This window comes from Cyprinodon variegatus, unplaced genomic scaffold (genome assembly GCF_000732505.1).
Source record: "Cyprinodon variegatus isolate N-32 unplaced genomic scaffold, C_variegatus-1.0 Scaffold786, whole genome shotgun sequence".
Lineage (NCBI taxonomy): Eukaryota > Metazoa > Chordata > Actinopteri > Cyprinodontiformes > Cyprinodontidae > Cyprinodon > Cyprinodon variegatus.
This window is the reverse complement of record NW_015151239.1, coordinates 105,972-126,205: the sequence shown is the minus strand read 5'-3', so window position 1 is coordinate 126,205 and position 20,234 is coordinate 105,972. Positions and strand designations below refer to the sequence as shown.

General features: G+C 37.8%; 2 protein-coding genes across 2 annotated transcripts in view; one reads left to right on the top strand and one right to left on the bottom strand.

Moving 5' to 3' along the window:
- lsg1 (large 60S subunit nuclear export GTPase 1) overlaps positions 1 to 4,769 on the bottom strand; it is a 13,047-nt gene extending 8,278 nt beyond the window's left edge. The window contains exons 1-5 of the mRNA XM_015396256.1: positions 4,546 to 4,769; positions 4,241 to 4,367; positions 2,864 to 2,984; positions 2,698 to 2,784; positions 2,478 to 2,564 (exon numbers count right to left, since the gene is read on the bottom strand). Of these exons, the coding sequence (XP_015251742.1) occupies positions 2,478 to 2,564; positions 2,698 to 2,784; positions 2,864 to 2,984; positions 4,241 to 4,367; positions 4,546 to 4,644 (521 nt within the window). The 5' untranslated portion in view covers positions 4,645 to 4,769. The remainder of the gene's footprint in view (positions 1 to 2,477; positions 2,565 to 2,697; positions 2,785 to 2,863; positions 2,985 to 4,240; positions 4,368 to 4,545) is intronic.
- Positions 4,770 to 9,046: 4,277 nt separating this feature from the next.
- fam43a (family with sequence similarity 43 member A) lies at positions 9,047 to 11,216 on the top strand. Its single transcript, XM_015396255.1, has 2 exons — positions 9,047 to 9,132; positions 9,239 to 11,216. Coding segments are annotated over exons 1-2 (1,062 nt in total). The 5' UTR covers positions 9,047 to 9,131; the 3' UTR covers positions 10,300 to 11,216.
- Positions 11,217 to 20,234: the final 9,018 nt, after the last annotated feature.

Below are 20,234 nucleotides of genomic sequence, written 5' to 3'. Positions count from 1 at the left end.
GCGTTGCAGAGACAAGGGTGAAACAAAACTGAGAAATACCGGCTGTTTCTGTGTAACTCGATTTTGACGCTTTGTGTTTCGTGCTTCGCATGTGCGACTCCACTGCCTTAATTCCCATCATTCCAGGCTTGAATGACTTCTTGCAAAAAATACACTGTGCCTCATGTATGTACCCTGATACTGGTTTTAGCCATGGAGAAAACTCTTGGCTGGAGCCAATTTTCGTTACATGTAATGTACACTTGCTCATATTTTCCAGACAAAAAGTTAATGGTGCATCTCCCAAACATCCCGGGCGCAACAACGCTTTTATTGGTTCCGCTATCGGGACGGAACCAATAATGGCGAGCCTTTTTCTTTTTTTATAATAAAAAAAAATTGTCAATTTTAAGGTTTCATTTAGATTACAAAAATAAATCGTAATAAAAATAATCCTATTTATGATGTTTTAAAAATTAAGGCCTACGAAAGACTGATTTAAGACATTTTAATACCAATTAAGGCCTTAGTTTTATTTTGGAGTATTCAATGACTTTTAAGACATTTTAAGGACCCGCAGGAACCCTGATAACCCCCCAAACAGTGCTGTTTTTTAAAAGCCATTTTAGATTTAGTCTTAGTCTTCAGGATGAAAACTATTATTAGTCTTAGTTACATTTTAATCATTACGATACTTAATAGTCGACTTAAACTTGAAAAGGTTTTAGTCTAGTTTTATGTTGCAAAAAAAGTTAACATTTACAATTTCGATTTTTTACCACACTGACAGCTCTATCCTAGATACTACAATAGCTGGGTATAGAATGCTGCAATGCAGTTCATCATTGCTGTTGGGCAGAATACTTTAATTTAAAGAATTCAAATAAACTTTATGAATTAAGGCCCTACTTAAAAAAAAAAAAAAAGTGTCACAAAAACTGTGAAAATGGCAGATCTAGTTCAACACATCATATTGGTTATAGCAGATAGACAAGCTAACAAAATGTGCATAAAGGAATGGTTTTAGACTTATGAGGTTTCCATCCCAAAGCAAACACTTTCTGATCTACTACGAATTATGTATGCACACAGATTAATTAAATCTTCATTGCTTCAAAAAAGCAATGAACGAAAACATTCTTTATATTTTGGCAATTTTGGCTTTATTTCTCCAATTTGCCCGTTGGTTACCACTTCTCAGCTGTCAAAATAGATTTAATAGATTTATTTGGTGCCTGCAGTTTGGATGACATACATGAAAAACACCTTCCGGCCACTGCAAACAGTAGCGGAAAATCGCGAAGAGGCGACTTGGTCATAGGCTGCTGTTAAACGGTATTCCTAGTAACAGCACACCGCCGGTGTACTGGGGTCTGAACGGCTCCGACAGCGAAATAATATTTGAAGGCAGGATTGTAAATCTTGATGAACTGACTGCACAGATGAGGTTTTCAGGTGGCTTTCTCACTTATTAATAATAAAATATATTAAAACTACTTTTTACCCACTGATCACAGCAAATATAGTTACAGGCAAAGAAAGGATAGGGTAGCTCAGCCCAAAGCGAATCACACCCACTTTCTGACCGCGCAGCAAGAGCAGCAAAGATGCTTCAGCCGTGCGTCAGAACTAAACTTGTACAAGCAGCAAAATGTGGCAGCACGTGAGTATGTGCTGCTATATTTTTCTGCTCCTGCTGCTTGCGGTCTGAACGTAGCATAAAGCACAGACTCTGAGCTAAATGCATGCAAAAATGCATTTCTGCAAAAGCACACCTGGAAAGGCAGAGTTGGTAAGAGTTTAGCACGCAGTACCGGACCATTCTGGCTTATTTTTTTATTGCTGCTGCCATGATCCATCTTTGGTTAAGCAGAATATGCAACGCCATACGCCAGGTGAGCAGCATGAGCAAACAGGATGCAGCGGTACGGCTGATACTGCTTCACTTCTCTAACAGATTACAGCACAAGGATGCATTTTAAACGTCTGACAGACCACATGCTAACAGTTAGATTTAGCCTTGTCTCATTGACGAAAACTCACACCCATGAGTCGTCAAGTTTTCGTCAACAAAGATCCATGTTTAGCTCAACAGATTTTATTATCGTCATGAAAAAAATGGAGCATTAACAAAATAATTTCATCATTGTTGATGATAACAACACTGCCCCCAACACCATCTTCAATATCAAGTATTGAGGTGGTGGCATCATGCTGTGGGCACCCTGGCCTTCTGCAGGGACAGTGAAGTTACTTAAAGAAATGGAAAGATGAATGAAGGAGGACAATCTAGGAGGAGCGGTTAAGTTTGCTGGATGGCAACACTAAACATAAGAGACAGAACCTAAGACAAAGTCTAGAGTAAGAACTGATGCTGAATCTATGGCAAGAATTGAAATTTGAGAAACACCTTGAAGTTTGTGGCCGTAAAGTCACAAAAAACTATGATCTGCTCCTCAAAGCTCCGTATCCTTGTTAACAGATCTCTTTAATTTTACCTTCTCTCGATAACTCTCCACAGCTGTCTCCAGAATTCGAGGTTCCTCTCAAACGGTGTTAGAATTAACTTCTGTTCCTCCTCCAATCTTTGAAATAATATCAAAATTACAGTTAAACACATATGCAACAAAAGTGAGCATTCACCATTCAGCAGTAGCTCTAGAGGAAAACTATAGGAGGGTCCAGTATCAAAACAACTTAGAAAGAATGATTGCATACTGAGCAAGTTCTCGTCTCCACTGCAAGAAGCTGTCTTTCTCTGCCTGCTGAAGTACTTCTGGAGTGGTACTTTCATCCCAGTGAGGACTTAAAAAAAGGAGAAAAACATGCTTTCAAACCAAAGTCGGCCAAATGTTTAGATTTCGAACATGTTTGTTCAGCTTACCGTCGAGGAATTCTGAGGAAATGCTTGTTTTCTTCATGCAGCTTCTTTAACCTGCTTTTCTCCTCAGCTGTAAGCAGCCCTGCTCTGGCTTCGGCTGGAACAAACTTTATGTTGAGTTTCTCTGAGAAACCAGAAAGAACAACATTGGAGTGGATGATACAGGAGTAATGAAGTCCATCAGAAGCTGCTTTAAACTGCTAGTGGCTTTTTCCTCCTCAAAACACACAACGTTTAATTCACATATGTCAAATTCTGACCCAGATGACTGACTGATTTATCTGTAAATACAGAAAGAAATAGCTACTGCAAGATGAGTCTATCTGTCCTCCCTCTCATCCACTGACTGGTTGATGATGGATAGACCAACACTGTAATTCCAAAATTTTTTCTTTTAATGCTGTTAGACATTTATGCATTAAAACATGCTTTGGAACTAGGGCTGAAACAATTCATCGAATTAATCGATTATTTAAATAATCGTCAACTCATTAAGTAATTAATAAATCATTACCTAGAGCATAGAGACTATAAAACATGCCTTTAGTTGACAGAGGAACCCACTTAGAGCAGTAATTATATTAAAATTGTAAAAAAAGATAAAAATAAAAGAATGTCTGTTGATTCTCCTTAGGCTTATATGGTAATTTGGATTGTAAATTTGTCAACTTCGTTTGGGTAAAAAACAAACAAAAAAACAATAAAATGCGTATAAATCAGTTTTAAAAAGTTTCTGACCTAGAGAGAAACCCTAGATCAAAAGCTGACAACTACCGTAATCTCTAAAAGAGAAGAAGACTTTTCCTACAAATAGGTTTTCCGATCAGAGAAAAAATAAGACATTTGGCCAAAAGAGCTTTAATGAAAAAAAAAAGGAATAAATACAAATGTCAAGCACAGCAACAGGAGTGGCATGGTTGGCTGCAATGGTTAATAATACACTTTATAAGGGGATTTGATGATAAAAAGATAACGGTCTCACAATTATTCAAAACACAAATCATGATCAAAGCAAACTTAAATTTGTTTTGAATTTAACAAAGCAAGATAACATCAAGCCTGTGGACAGATCCGAAGTTATTTTGAATATTTTCGAATTACACAAAATACTAAAAAGAAGAGTTTTTTTTTTTTTTTTTTTTTTTTTAAACATCAGCCAGAATTAGACCAGATGTTTTGTAGTGGCTACAAAAAGGTTTAGGTTTCTTAATAACTTCCTCATGTTCAATGATTTTAACATCTGTGAAGGTCTATTTGAGTATTTATAAATAGTGTGTTAGCTGCACTTTTCAGTTCTCTGAGAGAACTTGAGAAAGGGATCAAACTCATTCATATCAACGATGTAGAGAGTATTTAACTGGCAGCATGGCTGTGTTTTACCTGCAACAAACTCTGTTCCTGCCAGTTCAGCTGTGGCTAGAAAGTCATCCATGGAGCTCTGCTCTGTCACTGACTGCAGGTTTAAACGGCCCCAGTCATAGCCATCATTTAGTTCACTGGTGTGGAGCTGGAAATGTGAGATAAAAAAAAGATAAATACATAAATATATAAATAAATAAATACATGCCATAATTCACACTTTCTCAGAAGTGATGCTGCATATTTTTTAAAAAAATCGAAAATATATTTGAATTCCGGACAGCTATTTCCACCTGTATGTAGTGCTAACTGTAGTCATGTCTTACCCACGAATCTCCCCTCTTGTTCCCCCGGCCCGCCTGGAGCCTCTCCTTCATCAGTGCTCTACCGAGTCCAGCTCCTCCTCCTGCTTTCTTCTTTCCCATAACGACGTCTGAAATATTCTACACTACAAAACAGAAAAGAAGTATAGGACTTTAGGTGTATAAAAAAAGCGTTATATGCCTACAACAGTCTAAACACATGTGCACTGCCTTGTTGTCCTGAACTGTGGAAGTGGAACATACCAACATCGAACTTCCGGTGTTTACTTTAAAGCAACGCAACATATTACCAGTAAACAAAATTCACAACAATGATTATGTTACATATCATATATCATAGTAACTAATACACTTATACCGATTTAATATGCCTATTTTGTTTGTGGAAAAAATAGCTATATAAATATCTAGAATAATAAAAAGTGGTTTCTCCCATGAAGTTGTCCAGCTCTTAAATAAGCTCTGAAGAAACTAGCTCTCAAATGATTGTTGTTCCCACAAGATCAGAAAGGAGATTCAAAGTCGAAAATCTGCATTATTTTTTTTATACTCTTACTTACTAAACGTACAAACTTATTAAAAATGTTTTACAAGTTATTTTCCCTGTAAACGTAGCAATATCAAGGAACGCGGTTTCAAGATAAAACCACTAGATGGCAGCATAAAACCTTTACTGTTAAATAATCAAAATCTTTTCTTCTTTCTTTTTCATGACTTACTAGAAATTGTCACAATTTTCTATTTATTTGTTATACTCTGAAGGACTGCTGGTAGTTTTTTTTGACGGTTTAAAAAAATTAAATCCTAAAATGGTAGGCCCATGCTTATTACACTAATACCTCACACCTAACGAGTTATGAAATCCATGTCTGGATTGGTCCATATTTAATACAGAACATCAAACGGTTTTGATCTGTTTGGGTTTTCCCAGCAGATTCAAGAGGAATATGGATTTAGACTTTTAAGTTGCTGCGATTATGACTGGCAACTACAAAACGATGATTACAAAAATCTGTTTATTTCTTTTCGATTCTGTTTTTCAAAATACCAGGAAGATTACACAATTTTATATTTTAATCTGATTGCTTGCTTTTAAAAGCTTAGATATTCTTCAATAAAGGCATACAAAAGTAGGCTAACACAAATCTTAGAGTACATCTTTTGTCTATTCTTCCTATCTCTGAGTAATGTATAGAATATATAGAAAGTTTTTTGTGTTGAAAAAAACTCTAAATCAAGTCACAAATCAAAACTGCATCACACTGATAACATCATACTAATAGAATTCCACTCAAATGCTTTTTTTTCCTGCTGCATTTTTTCACTAGGCCTATATATATTTGTTTGTTTTTGCACTGCCCTAAACTTCCCTATCAATGTGTTTTTGCACCATGTTTTTCTCCCACGCTGTTTACATTTGATCACTGCTGCACTTTATGGAATGGAAATGTTCATTTCACTGCTAAGCTGCTCCTGATTTACTGTCTGAAAGCTGTACAAAACAAAATTTCGTTTGGTATACACAACAAAGTTGTCTAAGGCTAAATCTAAGAATATCACTTAACTGTGATAGAGACTATTTGTTGTGAAACAACGCTATATAAACAAACTTAACTTGAAATATATGTTTATACGCTTTAGATTTTAGTTGAAACACTAATTTCCTACAAACATCCTTTCTTATTTGTTTTCAATAGCTGTGTCAGAATAATGGATACAGGGGCAGAGCTAGATCGGGGGCCACTTGACAACAAAAAGGCTGTGGTTAATTATGCATATCACTATACTAACATTAAAGATGATAAGCACAGAGTTCATGCTCTTTTCAGAACTAGATTTTGTCTGTTATGGGGTAAAGAGAAGATGATGTGTTTCTGCAATTCATCTTGGAGTCTTCAGTGAAATCATAGATAACTGTTTTAATACAAACGTATTAAATAATCAATATATGTAGATGTTAGTACTTGTACATTTTATGCAGAATGATTACTGACAAAAGTAGGTAAGTAATGACAATGGAAAAGGTGTTTGCTTAAAACTCAAAACCTGAAAGAATTTGATCCACTATACCTTTTACCGGTACTTAGAAAGAATAGATGTTTGAATATATTCGTATATTTGTTAGCAAAGGTTTTTCTTTATTTAGAAAATACGGATGTTTTGCTGGTTATTTTCCTGTTGGAGCAGTGTAGATTGGCTGTGAGGTTCTGGTGTCTATCTACTTTCCGCCACCCCTCAGTGTACATTGGCTATTGCCTGGCCCCCCTTGTTAAAATTCTAGCTATGCCTCTGCTTGGGTAGAAGAAAAGAAATTAGCTTATAACTGTCATGTATAGGAGACTACCCCGCAATAAAATTAAATGATGTGTGCAATCGGCAACGGCGTAATGACACCACAATAAGCAACGGCAATAAGCAACATTATGGGGGGGTGGGGGGGGGAGGGGGGACACGAGATGTCTCCATTCATCTCCTGGTCGCAATCTTCACTCATTGTAGCAGCAACGTCCGCCATTCCCTCTTTGGTTCGAAGAAAGAATGTTTTTATTTTGGGAAGTTTGTTCCGCTGTTCCAGCAATTCTTCTTTCCTTTTACTTTTCTGGAATCCGCTCAAGTACCTCTATTGGTACCAATCGTCGCTAACACATTGTACGTAACGGTTATAGTTTTAATCTACGCTCTGGATTACCCATAATTCCAAGTTGTAGTGTGTTGTAGTGTAAAAAATAAAATACTCAAATACATTGTTCTTTTAAGATTTTTATTGCGGTTTGAAACATATTGTATGACTGTATTTTTTACCAACCGTCTAATGAACTATACACAGTTATTAACATAGTAATTAAAAGTGCCACCATCTGCTTTGCTATTGGTGTCGTGTTTAAACGGCTCACCATCATGTTGAAATCTGGCATGTGTTGGGGTATAAATAAGGTCCAGTTAGACATTTCATATCAGGTGGGCTTTAGAAAATTTTTTCGCACCATTAGATCTGCAAAGAGACATCCTAGTCCACAGCTATGTAGGGGGCCAACCATGTGTCAGTGACGGGGCCCCTAAGAGGTCGGGGGCCCCTAAGCAACTGCAGTCTCTGCTTACCAATAGTTATGTCATTGGCAATCGGTGTAGTTGTTTTATTAAAAGGGATAATGTAGCTCCAGCTTAAATGATTGACTTCAATTGTTGACAAGTAATTGAATTACCGTAATATATTCATTTGGGCAACTTAGAAACTAAATAAAGTTGGATCAACTTGGTTAAATTATTTGCTATGAAATGAAGCAGTTCATTTCAGCTGGAGCTGCATTGTCTTTTTAGAGTGAAGTGAATAAAATGTTAAATTATACTCCGACTAATTAAGTTTTACCCTCATTCAATGGCATAGCGACACAACAATAAGCAACATTATCTGGGTGAAGTACAAAACTCTGGATTACCCAGAATTCCAAGTTGTAGTGTAAAAAATAAAATACTCAAATACATCGTTTTAAGATCTTTATTGCGGTTTGAATCATATTATATGAGTTTTTTTTTTGTTTTTTTTAACCAACCGTCTAATGAACTATACACAGTTATTAACATAGTAATTAAAAGTACCACTGTCTGCTTTGCTATTGGTTTCGTGTTTAAACGGCTCACCATCATGTTGAAATCTGACATGTATTGGGGTATGAATAAGGTCAAAGCAGGTGTTTTTTTTCTTTCTTTTTTTGTTTTATGACTTTTTTCTTTGCATTTTTTATACTTTTTACAATTTTTTTCCCTAATCCAAAACTTTATTGAAAAGTTTCAAATTACAAAACATTGACAAAAAAATATCACAAGATATAGTATCTCCAAAATAAGTGTTCAATGATGGGGTACAATTAGAATTAAGATATAACATACTTTAACTTAAATAGATAACCGAAGAGATTTAAACAACAGCGACAAACAAAAAAAAGGCAATATATATCACATTTCTCCAAATATTTCCTGTATTACGTTAACTGTGTGTATACATTTTTTATTGTTGATTCTTTGGATACAATTAAGGTAATTTTTTAAAATCATTTTCAAACACAGGGAAGAAAGGTCGACCTTTGGAAAATTTGGTTTTGTGTATGTGGAATTTTGCAATTAGAATCATCAAGTTAACCAAGAGTTGAATTTTCTTATCATTATTAGTAGTGTAACATAATATATTTGGCTTTTAATTTAATTGTTGTGTTGGAGTGTGATATGATGTAAACCTCAACTTCTTTCCAGAATATCTGTGAAAATTTACATTAAAAAAATAGAAGCTCAGGTGTGTTTAAAGAGGAATTTTCCCGCATCATTATGTCTGTAATCAGGATTCTTATTTCCTGCGTACTCTGCTTACCGATATTTACGCCATTGCCCTCATATAAAACATATATAAAAGGTAAAGACTCACAAGAACGGAACAGGAGTAAAATGGTTTAGTCCACCCTACGCGCGGTCCGTCATGGTCTCTCCCTGTATATAAAGGAGGAATCTGCTCCCCGTACAGCAAACAGACTCAGCTGTGCGCTCTAGGATCGGTGAGCGGATAATGGCCAGAAGCTTTTGCTGTGATGGACACATAAAGTACGTTGTCTTCTCCGCTCAGTTCTCCCAAAGTGGCTCATAACTGAAGCTCTCCGATCACTTCTAGGATTTTTATAGTAACATCATTTTTTTTTCTCGTCCCCAGTGTTGCTGTTGAACGGGAACAGCGGTAAAATGCTGCCGTGGAAGAAGAACAAGTTCGACCTGATCGAGGAAGACAAGCAGTCCAAGCAGAAGGGCTATGCGGTGAGCCTCAACTACTCCGCGCTCACCTCCTTCGCCAAGTCCTGCCCGGAGAGCGCGCTCAACCGGGTGGGCAGCATGTTCAAGTCCAAGCGGAAAAAGGTGAAGATCACCAGCGAGGACCCCACGTACACGGTGCTCTACCTGGGCAACGCGACCACCATCCAGTCCAAGGGGGACGGCTGCACGGACGTGGCGGTGAGCAAGATCTGGGGGAAGAGCGAGATGGGGAAAAGCGGCACCAAGATGAGGCTGACCGTCAGCTCGCAGGGCATCCGGATGGTGCATGTGGACGATAAAGCCAGGAGGCCGGGACACCTCTACCTGCTGCACCGGATCACCTACTGCGTCGCGGATCCGCGGTTCCCCAAGATCTTCGCGTGGATTTACAGACACGAGATGAAACACAAGGCGGTGATGCTGCGCTGCCACGCAGTGCTGGTGTCCAAGCCGGAGAAAGCTAAAGCCATGGCTCTGCTGCTCTACCAGACCTCCGCCACAGCCCTGGCTGAGTTCAAGAGGCTGAAGCGGAGAGACGATGCCCGTCACCAGCAGCAGCAGCTCATCGGGGAGCAGACCATCCCTCTGGTCCCTCTCAGGAAGCTGCTGAACGGACAGTGTTACTACAAACCCCCGGTGGAGCGCAGCCGCAGCGCGCCCAAGCTGGGCTCCATCACCGAGGACCAGCTGGGGGAGGAAGAGGAGGAGAAAGCCATGCACTTTGAGTGCGAGGACATTTTAGACTCGGACTGCATCAATGAAAAACACGAGTTAACTCAGATCATTAACGATCTGGGGGAGATGAGCATAGGGAACGACTTGCAGACTCTGAAAGCTGACCTTAGGGTCACCAGACTGCTCTCTGGGGAGAGCACAGGGAGCGAGTCCTCCATAGAAAGCAACCAAGAGCCTCCCCCACTCAGCAACGGGCTGGGGGAGGTCAAGGTGCTGGAAGTAGCCTAAATGTTGATTATCTGTGCCTCACTGCAGCCTTGTTTATTTGAGCCACATTGTCTCCATGAGCAACACATGCAGAAATGCACCGACCACCTCTCCACTTTCCCATTTTGACCATCCAGATATTATTTGGTTAATTAATCTGATTGAAACCTGGTAAAATTTAAAGTAAATATCACATAGAAATAGTGAATGCCCTTGTTTGACCCAGTCAAAGAGTAAAACTGGTAGAACTTAGTTTTAAACTAATTTGCATTCAGATTCCAGTCATGGATGACAGCCAATTACCGGTCGGTGCATGTCTAAACATTTGTGCTCTGTGTGGAGCGTCTGATATGTGCCTCAACAACTAAAGGAGAGAAGCTCACTGTTGGGTTTGAAGCTACTGCCGCACACAAACTTACAATCATGCTACTGACACTTTACCAGAAACGGCAACCATGGGAAAATGCACACCTGAGAGATAAGCCCCAATGTGACTGAGGATGGCTGCAGTAAATCTGCCTCTTCTGGTTTAAGAGGATTTGTTGCAGCATCAAGGTTGTTCACTTAAGGTTTATTTCTCACTTGAAACATTGTGATCCAAAAGAAGCAGCATTCCGTTTATTTTTTTGTTTGTTTTTTGTAAAAGCACCTTTCCGTCTTCAGTGCTCCAGTGGGTCAGAATAAACCCCTCCTCATTTTCCTGAAGAGAGCTTCTGTGACATCCTGCTTTACTTTTGCACTGTTGACAATTATGTACATAATGTATGCCGCTAGGTTGTCTCAGACATAAATGTCATATCTTTGCTGTGCAAAAGAGGAAAATAAAACATTTATGTACTAAGTTGTAATATATGTTTTAGCTATAACAAAAGTTGTTTTTTAAAAAAATATAAAATGTGGTTTGATATGTGAACCTCATTGAATTCTCAATAAAATGAAAACATGAAGTTCCTACATGTGTTTTTCCTTTTGTCATAGTTGTGTAGATATGAGCCTGTTTGCAGTAAGAAGGGAGATCTGTGATGAATTAAAGTTCACATGTAGGCTTTAAAGAGTGAAGCGACATTTCTCCCTGGGATTTGTTATGGTTGTGAATATGTAGTTGGGTTAGAGGCTCTCATGAATCCTCATTTCTAGGAAAGAAAATGCCTTCCAGGGAGCAGGATGTAAGACATTTAGCTCTAGGACATCTGTTCATTCAGCAGGACTCACATGAGAATCTTAGCACAAGACTGCTGAAGCATCACATGGATCTACTAACAACTTTGGCATCCTAAATCATCTTTAGAGGTGTAATCCCGTGTAACACTGAATGCTTTGAATCATGAAAGTTAATTTTTTTCTCTTATGGAATCAGCTAGTCTGTAGTTTTTCTTTGATCTGTTACTAAAATAATCAGCACAGTAAGTGGAAGAGCCGCCCATAATAAAAGTTCTCAGTTCCACTTTATGAGATGTCACAATGCGCTCCATGTGTGATATAACCACGGAGATGCATCTCATGCCACCTCATTAGACCTTTGGCCAGAGGAAGGCGTGACTGGGTGACTTCTGCTGCGTTAAATTTAGACAATCCTCAACTTCACTTCCTTTTTTTTTTTTTTTTTTTATACAGAGAGTGCCAAGCGTCAGAATTTATGCCTTTCAGTTGTTTCGTCAGTGTTCAGTGTTGCAATGAATGACACCACTACCACTTTTTCTACCATCATCAGCAGAAGTATTCCTTTATTTATCACCCTTGTACCTGTTGATTGTCGCAGTAAACTTATAAACTTCAATGTATTTTATTGATTTATGTGATAAGTCAAGACAAAGTGGGCAATTTTATAATAAAATAAAAGGATTCCCAATTTTCAGAACGCTTACAAGGACAGTTCTGATAAGCTTATCTCTTTTGTCTACAATTTGCTTGAAAAAATGCTTTGTTTAACCACCTTTCATAGCAATTACAGCCGTAAGTCCTTCAGAATATATCTCACTTTGTCTTGTCTTTCATTGCACAGTGCCTCTTAAAGAGCTATTTTCTAATTTGGCCACAGATCCATATTTTCAATTAAGGCTTTTATCTCTATGGTTTCATCACACGGACAATGATGGTTCCATCTTATCCATTTAATTAGATCTCAGGTTGTTTGTTGCCTGTATCCTTATTTTCCTCCATTTAGCTCCATCCTTCTTTCTCTTCTCTCACAAAGGCAGCCAAACACCATGGTTCTACCAATACCATGTTTCACCCAAGTAGAGGTTTTGCTTTAGCCAACACTGAAGCGAGGATTTTTGCAAATTTTTAAAAAAGAGGCCCTTTTCAGGGAACCGCTGTGAGAAAAGTGAGCTTCAATGACTGGCTGCAACAGTAGCTCACCACAGATATACGCCTGAAAGTGTGCATGCTAAGAAAAAGAAAGATAACGTGGCGAGCACGTAGGACGGCCTAATGTAAACATATCACCAGAATGATTGACAAATAGGAGGATCACTTATTTAGATGATCCACCCAGAAATAAAAGTTTGTGCTCTAAATCTTTAAAGTGCTTTATAATACAATAGATAAATGAAAAAGTAAAAGAGTTTTAAAACAAATTTTAATACCACGAGACGGTAGCATGAGATGTTCAGCATCTCTGATTTATTCAGGGAGTTTGTTCCACAGATGAGGAGCATAAAAGCTGCCTCACCGTCATAGTATCTAACTCTGGACATGGAAAATACTGCCGAAAAAACAACCCTTTAAGCCTGAATATATTCATTAGGTGAACATATTCTGTAACCATGACTGTCCTAATGAGTGGAAAATTAATGTCTGAGTCCAGCTCCGGGAGCAGTGGGTAGCATTGCTGCCTTGCAGCAAGAATATCTCGGGTTTGATTCCCGATCTTTCTGCATGGAGTTTGCATGAGTGGGTTCTCCCCGGGTACTCCTGCTTTCTACCGCAGTCCAATAACATGACTGTTAGGTTAAATGGCTTCTCTATATTCTACTTAGATGTGAGTGTGTGATTGATTGTCTGTCCTGTTTGTCTCTGTGTTGCCCTGCCGTAGACTGGCGACCTGTTCAGGGTGTACCCCGTCTCTCGCCTGTAGACAGCTGGAGATAGGCACCAGCACCTCTTGGACCCAATGTGGGATAAGCGTGATGTGGCTTGGCCACTGGTTTTTAGCTTCACAGCTTCAAGCCAAATGCTCATTTAATCTTTCTTCCTTGGGCATTGTAGTTTCAAATATCAGCCACACAATGTATTTTACACATGTATTAAAAGGTAAAGTTTATGGTGCATTCACCACAGTTTACAGCAACAGAGTAATGGAGACAATCTAAACCTTTCCATTGTAGCCCTAGTTGTTTACAGGAGGGTAAACCTCCATCCTATAGTCTTAAGCCTTTAATAGCAACAAATTAACAAATTCAAAACTGACCTGTTAGTTAAGGAGGGTAGCTAGTATTACTTGCATGACACTGAAAAAAAGAGAAAAAGAGGAAAGAAAAGAAGTTTACTATGATCTAAAAGAAACTTTATGTTAAAGCGGCTGAATTGGTTTCCCTAGATGCCATAAGCTGGTCACCAAACCAAAGACACATGGATTATAAACAAGATTGTGGAACTAGAGGGAGTTAAATGCATAGAAACCCACATTAATTTCTGTTCCTATTGTGGTTCATTTTGTCTGCCCCAACCGCAGCTTCTTGAAGTCCCAAAAACATAAAACAAAATAACTGTATGACATCATCGACACGTGCCCATTTTAATGTGCTTAGCGCAGAAAGGACAGAAAGTGAGTGCTGGTGGCCCCGTGGAGTTCCATTCATGCCTCTTAATGCCGCTTGCTGCTATAACAGGTCAGTTTTTCCCCTGACCCACTTTCTTACAAAGGGTTTGTTGGGTCCCACCTCTGCTGCGTCATTTGGGATCTCGTTATCTCTCAGAGGTTAAATGGCTATCAAACACTCGTGCCGAAGGCTCACTCATATAACTTAAGTGGCAAACAATTTTGCACAACGGCTTTTAATCTATTGAAGGAGAAACAGCTTCCGAGGGAATTTACAAAAGAGAGCTTTTGAGTTTAACTTTTCACATGCAAGTTCAGACAAAACAAACACTCAGGTGTGTCCTCAGACTACTGTTGCATTTGGGGTGAGTCTCAGGTAACTGGATATCATATCTTGAAAAGAAACAGTTTGTCAATCACAAACACTAAAGGTGCAGCACCTTGGAAGATAATCCTACTGGCACGTCTAAATATAGGCTGAGTGACTGATTACATATCTCATATTTGGAAACATTATGATTACAGGGTATTATATTAGGGTTTTATGGAACAAACCAAAACACAGTGGTTGGTCTGTCACATAGCTTGGAGGTAGAAGCATAGCCTACTTTGTTGTTGAATTATTCTATGACTTCAAATCTGTTCATTTGCAGTAAGTGATTTTTAACGAGTTAAAAATAGTGCACGTAAAAGCCCATGTCCTGACATACTTCCTGAGTCTGGTTCACACAAATTTAGAACTCACTAACACCACAGAAGCTTTAACCCCAGGGTGTGATAAACCGTGAACAGCATCTAAAACACGGCGGTGCTGGACTGCAGAGACTACAGGCTATGGTTTGCCCACAGTAACATCACAAAGGAAGGTTACACCATCTTCATGAAAAGAGACATATTCCAGCTGCAAACTAGATTCTGCTGTCCTCAACATTTGTACCACTGAGTCTGTCAGCTAAATGTCAAAAAATATAAAGGTCTGACAGACTTTTGCTGTGGACCAGCTTTATTTTTTATTATGGCCTATATCGTTTAGTTTGTTTTGAAAAGACAACACAGTTATCCAGATCGTTTGGTCTTTTTATTGTTTCTGACTAAACTTTGTATTGTAGTTTTTTTTTCATGTTATCTATACAGAAAACATATTCAGTATTTTTTTTTCCCCAAAAAGCTTTTTTGCATATTCTGAAATGAATCAAAAAGACTTGGATTATTTCCTAACTTTTTCATGTACATTTTATTGGAGAGATTGTTCAGAAGGTTTAAAGTGTGATTAAATGTGTAATGCTCTAAATCTGGACCTTAAACCAAACTCTCACACTGTCATGTCCTGCAGGTTAAATGATGGTTCTGTTTTGGCTCTTTACTCTGTTATATTCGCAGTTCGTTTTTTTTTTTTTTTTTATTGTCTTGGTCCTCTTGTCTTATCTTTTCATTATTGTATTTTTTCTTAGTCCTCTTAGTTGCTTCTGGTGCATTTTTCCCTGCTTAAACTTAGCTTAATACAAATACTGTAGCTCCTACCTCCTGTACCTATCTCCCTCCATCCTTTGCGAGGTCAACAGTCCACTATCCCAGCTCAAAAAGTAGCTTCTGGGCTGAATCTATATAACCTTCAGGCTTTTAGACACCTGTGTGTGTTCATCTATGTCTCCTCAATTTCCTTAATGTTTTCACCTGTTGTCTCCATTACTTAAGCCTTCAGTTGTGAGTATTCATTGGATTCTCAGTTTTGAATCATGTCTCCATGCATAGTTCCTTGTTCTTCTGTTGCCATTATTTCATACATTTTTTTAATTGTACCATCATGCTGCTCCCAACCATCTGTCTCCACTTTGGTCCTGGACACCCAAACACAACAGTTACTATTTTGCAAGTAGCAGTCTACTATACTTTTCAAGGCTATTCTAGACCTTTAAACTGATAAAGATGTCTAGGTTAATGTCAGGTATAGTGCGTTTTCTGCAATCAATTAATTCAAATACAACTCTCTTAAATTGACTTAAAATGTATCAGAGCCAACAGAATAAAACAAATCAGCAAAAATAAATAAATAAATAAATAAATAAAATCTTACAAAATGAATTTATTGTTTTCATCATAAGTATGTAAAGAATCGAGAGTGGTATGGCTGCAAAGCTGCACAGTCAGGACCCAGAGCTGCATTTTAAGGTCTCCTGTGCTATTAGAACCAGAAGTTTATTCGAAGCCTTTCTAAAGTAAAGGCTAGCGTCGATAAACTCCCCGTGAAGCTAGCTTCTTTTCTCAAACAAGGGCTTGTGAAAAGAAGCGAAAGACGTGAAAGTGAAATGAAAACAAGAGAAGTGCTGGAAACTTATGTATACACACAATTTTACTCCCCACCAAACTCCTATCTGCAATAATAGATATGTGCTACATAGAAATAAGTCTCTGCATTTTGATCGCTGGATAGAAAAGGGCATTTGGTCTATAAGACATTTTCTAAACCACAATAGAGGTTGGCTGTGCTATGAGAACTTTGCTTACTGTATAATTTAAACTGCTCCCTTGTACATTTTAACACTGTAATATACTGTAATCATGCAGCAAACACACGCTGCACGATATTCTATAAACTTATAGTCCTGACAGTACAGGAGACCCCATTTTGAAGGTCTACCAGAAGGGTCCTGACAGTTCAGGTCTGGGTTCTGGCAGTGCAGGTCTGCAGCCGACTCCTTTAAAATAATCTGCAAATTAAATATTGTAAACAGAAAGTGTTACTTTCATAAAAAAAAAAAATGGGCATAGTGCATGCAAAAATATATTTTTATGAATGTTAAGTTTATTGCTTATAGAGATCAATAAGAAATTCAAATACACAGAGAAAGAAGGATGCCTACATGAGAAAAAATGTTCACACTGAAGAGTGTTAAAAAAAAGGTGCTGTCTGCAGTTTCACAAGTTCAGCACTTTGTAACTATTGATTTAATGTTACAGCACTATAATTCTCAGAGCAAGTGGCTCTGGATGCTCAGCTACTCCCAGACAAACAGTAAATAGGCCTGACAATCACACTCTCACCTCAAACAGAGGCAGAAGAGCTGAGATTTCTAATTATCTGCTCACAAAATGAAGCCATGGGCGATCTCTGTTCTAGATCACCACTACCGCCAGGTAGCCACACAGTTTAATTTTAAACCACTAAATCTTGTTGTTCATAATACATGAGAGGACCTGGGAAGGCACAAGGGCTGTCAGTGAGTGTTCCCAGCTCCGATTTCACCCGAAGCGTGAGAGACGTCAGAGTGGTTGAGTCAGAGCATGGAGGTGTGGTGACCTTTCCTTGATGATGGAAAGAGATAAATGCATCTCATGTTAGCGTAGCACAGAGGAAAATGTCCCAGCATGCCCTTGGTTTACAGGTTCATAATTAGATATTGTATGTAGTGCATACCTCAGAGCTGTGTGCAAATAAAGAGGATCTGGATGCAGAACTCTGCAATTTTTGGCTCAAAAGTATGTAATCATCTTGATCCTCAGTGATAGAAACCTCTGCAGAAGGTCATTTTTAGCTTAACCACCATTATTTGCAGCAGACTTAAGCCAAATTAAGAGTGAACTTAATTCAGGAGATGTGCTCCACTGTGGCCTGCAAGAGCAAATTGTGTCAGAGGGTATCATTGTGTTGAAAACCAGCAATAATGCCAGAGGACAGCGGAGAGAGTAAGAAAGTCAAACCAATAAACTCTTCTTTACTGTTTCAAAGTAATAGCTGTACTTAGCAAGTGTGTCCCTTAGACATAAGAACGGTCCAGATCAGGTACAATGCCACACTACAACGTCAATTACTTGTGCAATGTAAAATGTGCAATTCGTTATGTGATATTGTTTAATATGGAAGGTAGGTCCCCCTGAAAGCGGCTGTGCCACGAAACTTCCCTACCGGTTCTTTACCTGGGAGCAACTTATTTACCGGTACTACTCTTAACTCAAACTGGGTAAAACCATATAAAAAAGGACTATAAGACAGGAGTAAAAAAGAAACAGTGTTTATTCCAGGTCAGGTCATTACAGGATAGTGAAATTGCTTGGAGTTTGCACAGCTGTGGGCCCCAAAAAACGTCAGCGAGCGTCCGGCATAGATTGAGCCATGAACAAAGTCATCTCCTCCTTCTTATACCTCATGAGTCCATGTTTTGCATCAGGTGGATGCTTAGCTGTCTGTATCAGAAACTGACATGCACATAATGTTTAAAAAGTAAACCTAACAATACCTTGTGCAATAACATGTTTCTCCAGATTTGACACCCATTGCAATAACTATATATATAAATATCCATCTATATAAAAACCCATGTAAACACCCTGTGCAATAGCCCTGTAAAATGATCCTACTATTAATAAAAAGCTGTCATATGTGGACACACTGTATAAACTCTATATATCCCATGCACCTTTTTCTTCCTTTGGAACCTTCTTCCTCTCCTTTGACTATTTGAGCTCATGTAACGAGTAAATTTCTCCACTGTGAGATCAATAAAGTCAATCAATTACTCAATCACTGAGGAAACCACTTTCAATAACAAAGATTCCTAACTTTACAGATTTTTTTTTTTTCACTTTTTGTTTTTCCTGTTTTTCCTCACCAGAGGAACACTTTCCTGCTGGCTTTGGAAAAACGCAACATGACCGAAGGAATTTTCCACTCATAGCTTACAAGATAAGACATGGTTATGTGACAACACCAAATATCTTTCTGCAGGGGGTTTCTTAAAGTAATGCTGATTTGAGGGTCATGATATCTCCTATTTTATAAGAACTAACTGGATCAAAATGCAATCAGAATGAATAAAATAATTTTCCTACATTAAATTACAATTGATATGTGTGACTTTTGTGCACTTTATCCCTGTAAAATTATGGAAATACTAAACAAGTGTTAAACCAATAATGTGCTGTCATGTTACACTGCATTACAGTGAGTTGTGTTATGCTGGGCTTACCTTACGCTGCTTTTTGTTAAGATGTGTTAACATTGATATATCAAGTTGCTTTGTGTTAAGTGCTATGCCATTACGTTGTATTATGTATTTTTACATTGAATTGTAATCTGCTTAGTCCTGCCCTAAACCATCAAGATCAAGCAACAAATAATATTACCCTTATTTAATTTACAAGTAAGAGTTACTCGGTCAAACATCTACTCAAGTTAAAGTATTGAAGTACTCACTTTTGAAAATACTTAAGTATTCAAAAATACAAATGAAAATCTAATTTACAGAAATATCTGTAAATTTCAGTGTCATTTTGAGAGTAATTTTTTTTAATAACTGGCACTGAGGGAAGCTTAGTTAGGGCTCATATTTAAGGGGAGCTCAGATTTCTTTATAATATATTATTTATTATTTACAAATGAGAGGTGCATATTATTCGACTGTTTATGATTTAGTTAAAAAAAAAAAAATCTAAATCCAAAATTACAAGTGTAGGGAGACAAAAAACGTTTCCACATCCATATTTTTTACATCAAACTTATTAAACTAATCCTTAAAGTGTGTATATCTGTTTCAACAATAACAATGTGTACTGTGCACTGTATATCCACTTGCATGCCAAATGGCCCAGTAAGCTCAATGTATAAGAAAAAAAAAAAAGACAGAAGTTTTGTTCACGCAGAAAGAATCACTTTAGAATAAACGTATTGCTGTGTTGCATTTTGTTTAAAACTGTTCTAGTTTTTCATGTGAAGCCACTAAAACTGGGTAAAATTGCCATTTATTTAAAAGTCCTTCATAACATTTTTCTAGCAAAAAATAAGTGCAGTGCATTTTTACATTGTACAATTCTTTTCCATGTCTCTGTATGTTGTAACATAGGACCGAATTTTCAATTACAATGTTCTTACAAAGGATTCAAAAGGCCTTACCCTTAATTATCTGATTATCCTTTCCATGAGAAATGTGAAAATGTACTTTAGTTTTTTTTTTCTACAATATAAATGTATTATTAAATGATAGAATCCTAGTCTTATAACTCAATAGTTTCTAGAGTCAGATCACAAGTTAACATTTTAATCTAATATTAATACAATTTAGTCATGCTTTACGCATGCATTGTCAGATGACCAGGCTGCAAAAATGTGAAATACCATCAATAAGTTTCCCAGTTCATTTCTTCTTGGTTAGATACCAAACGTATTATGTGGAATGATTTAATTCCATCTGTGAATCCA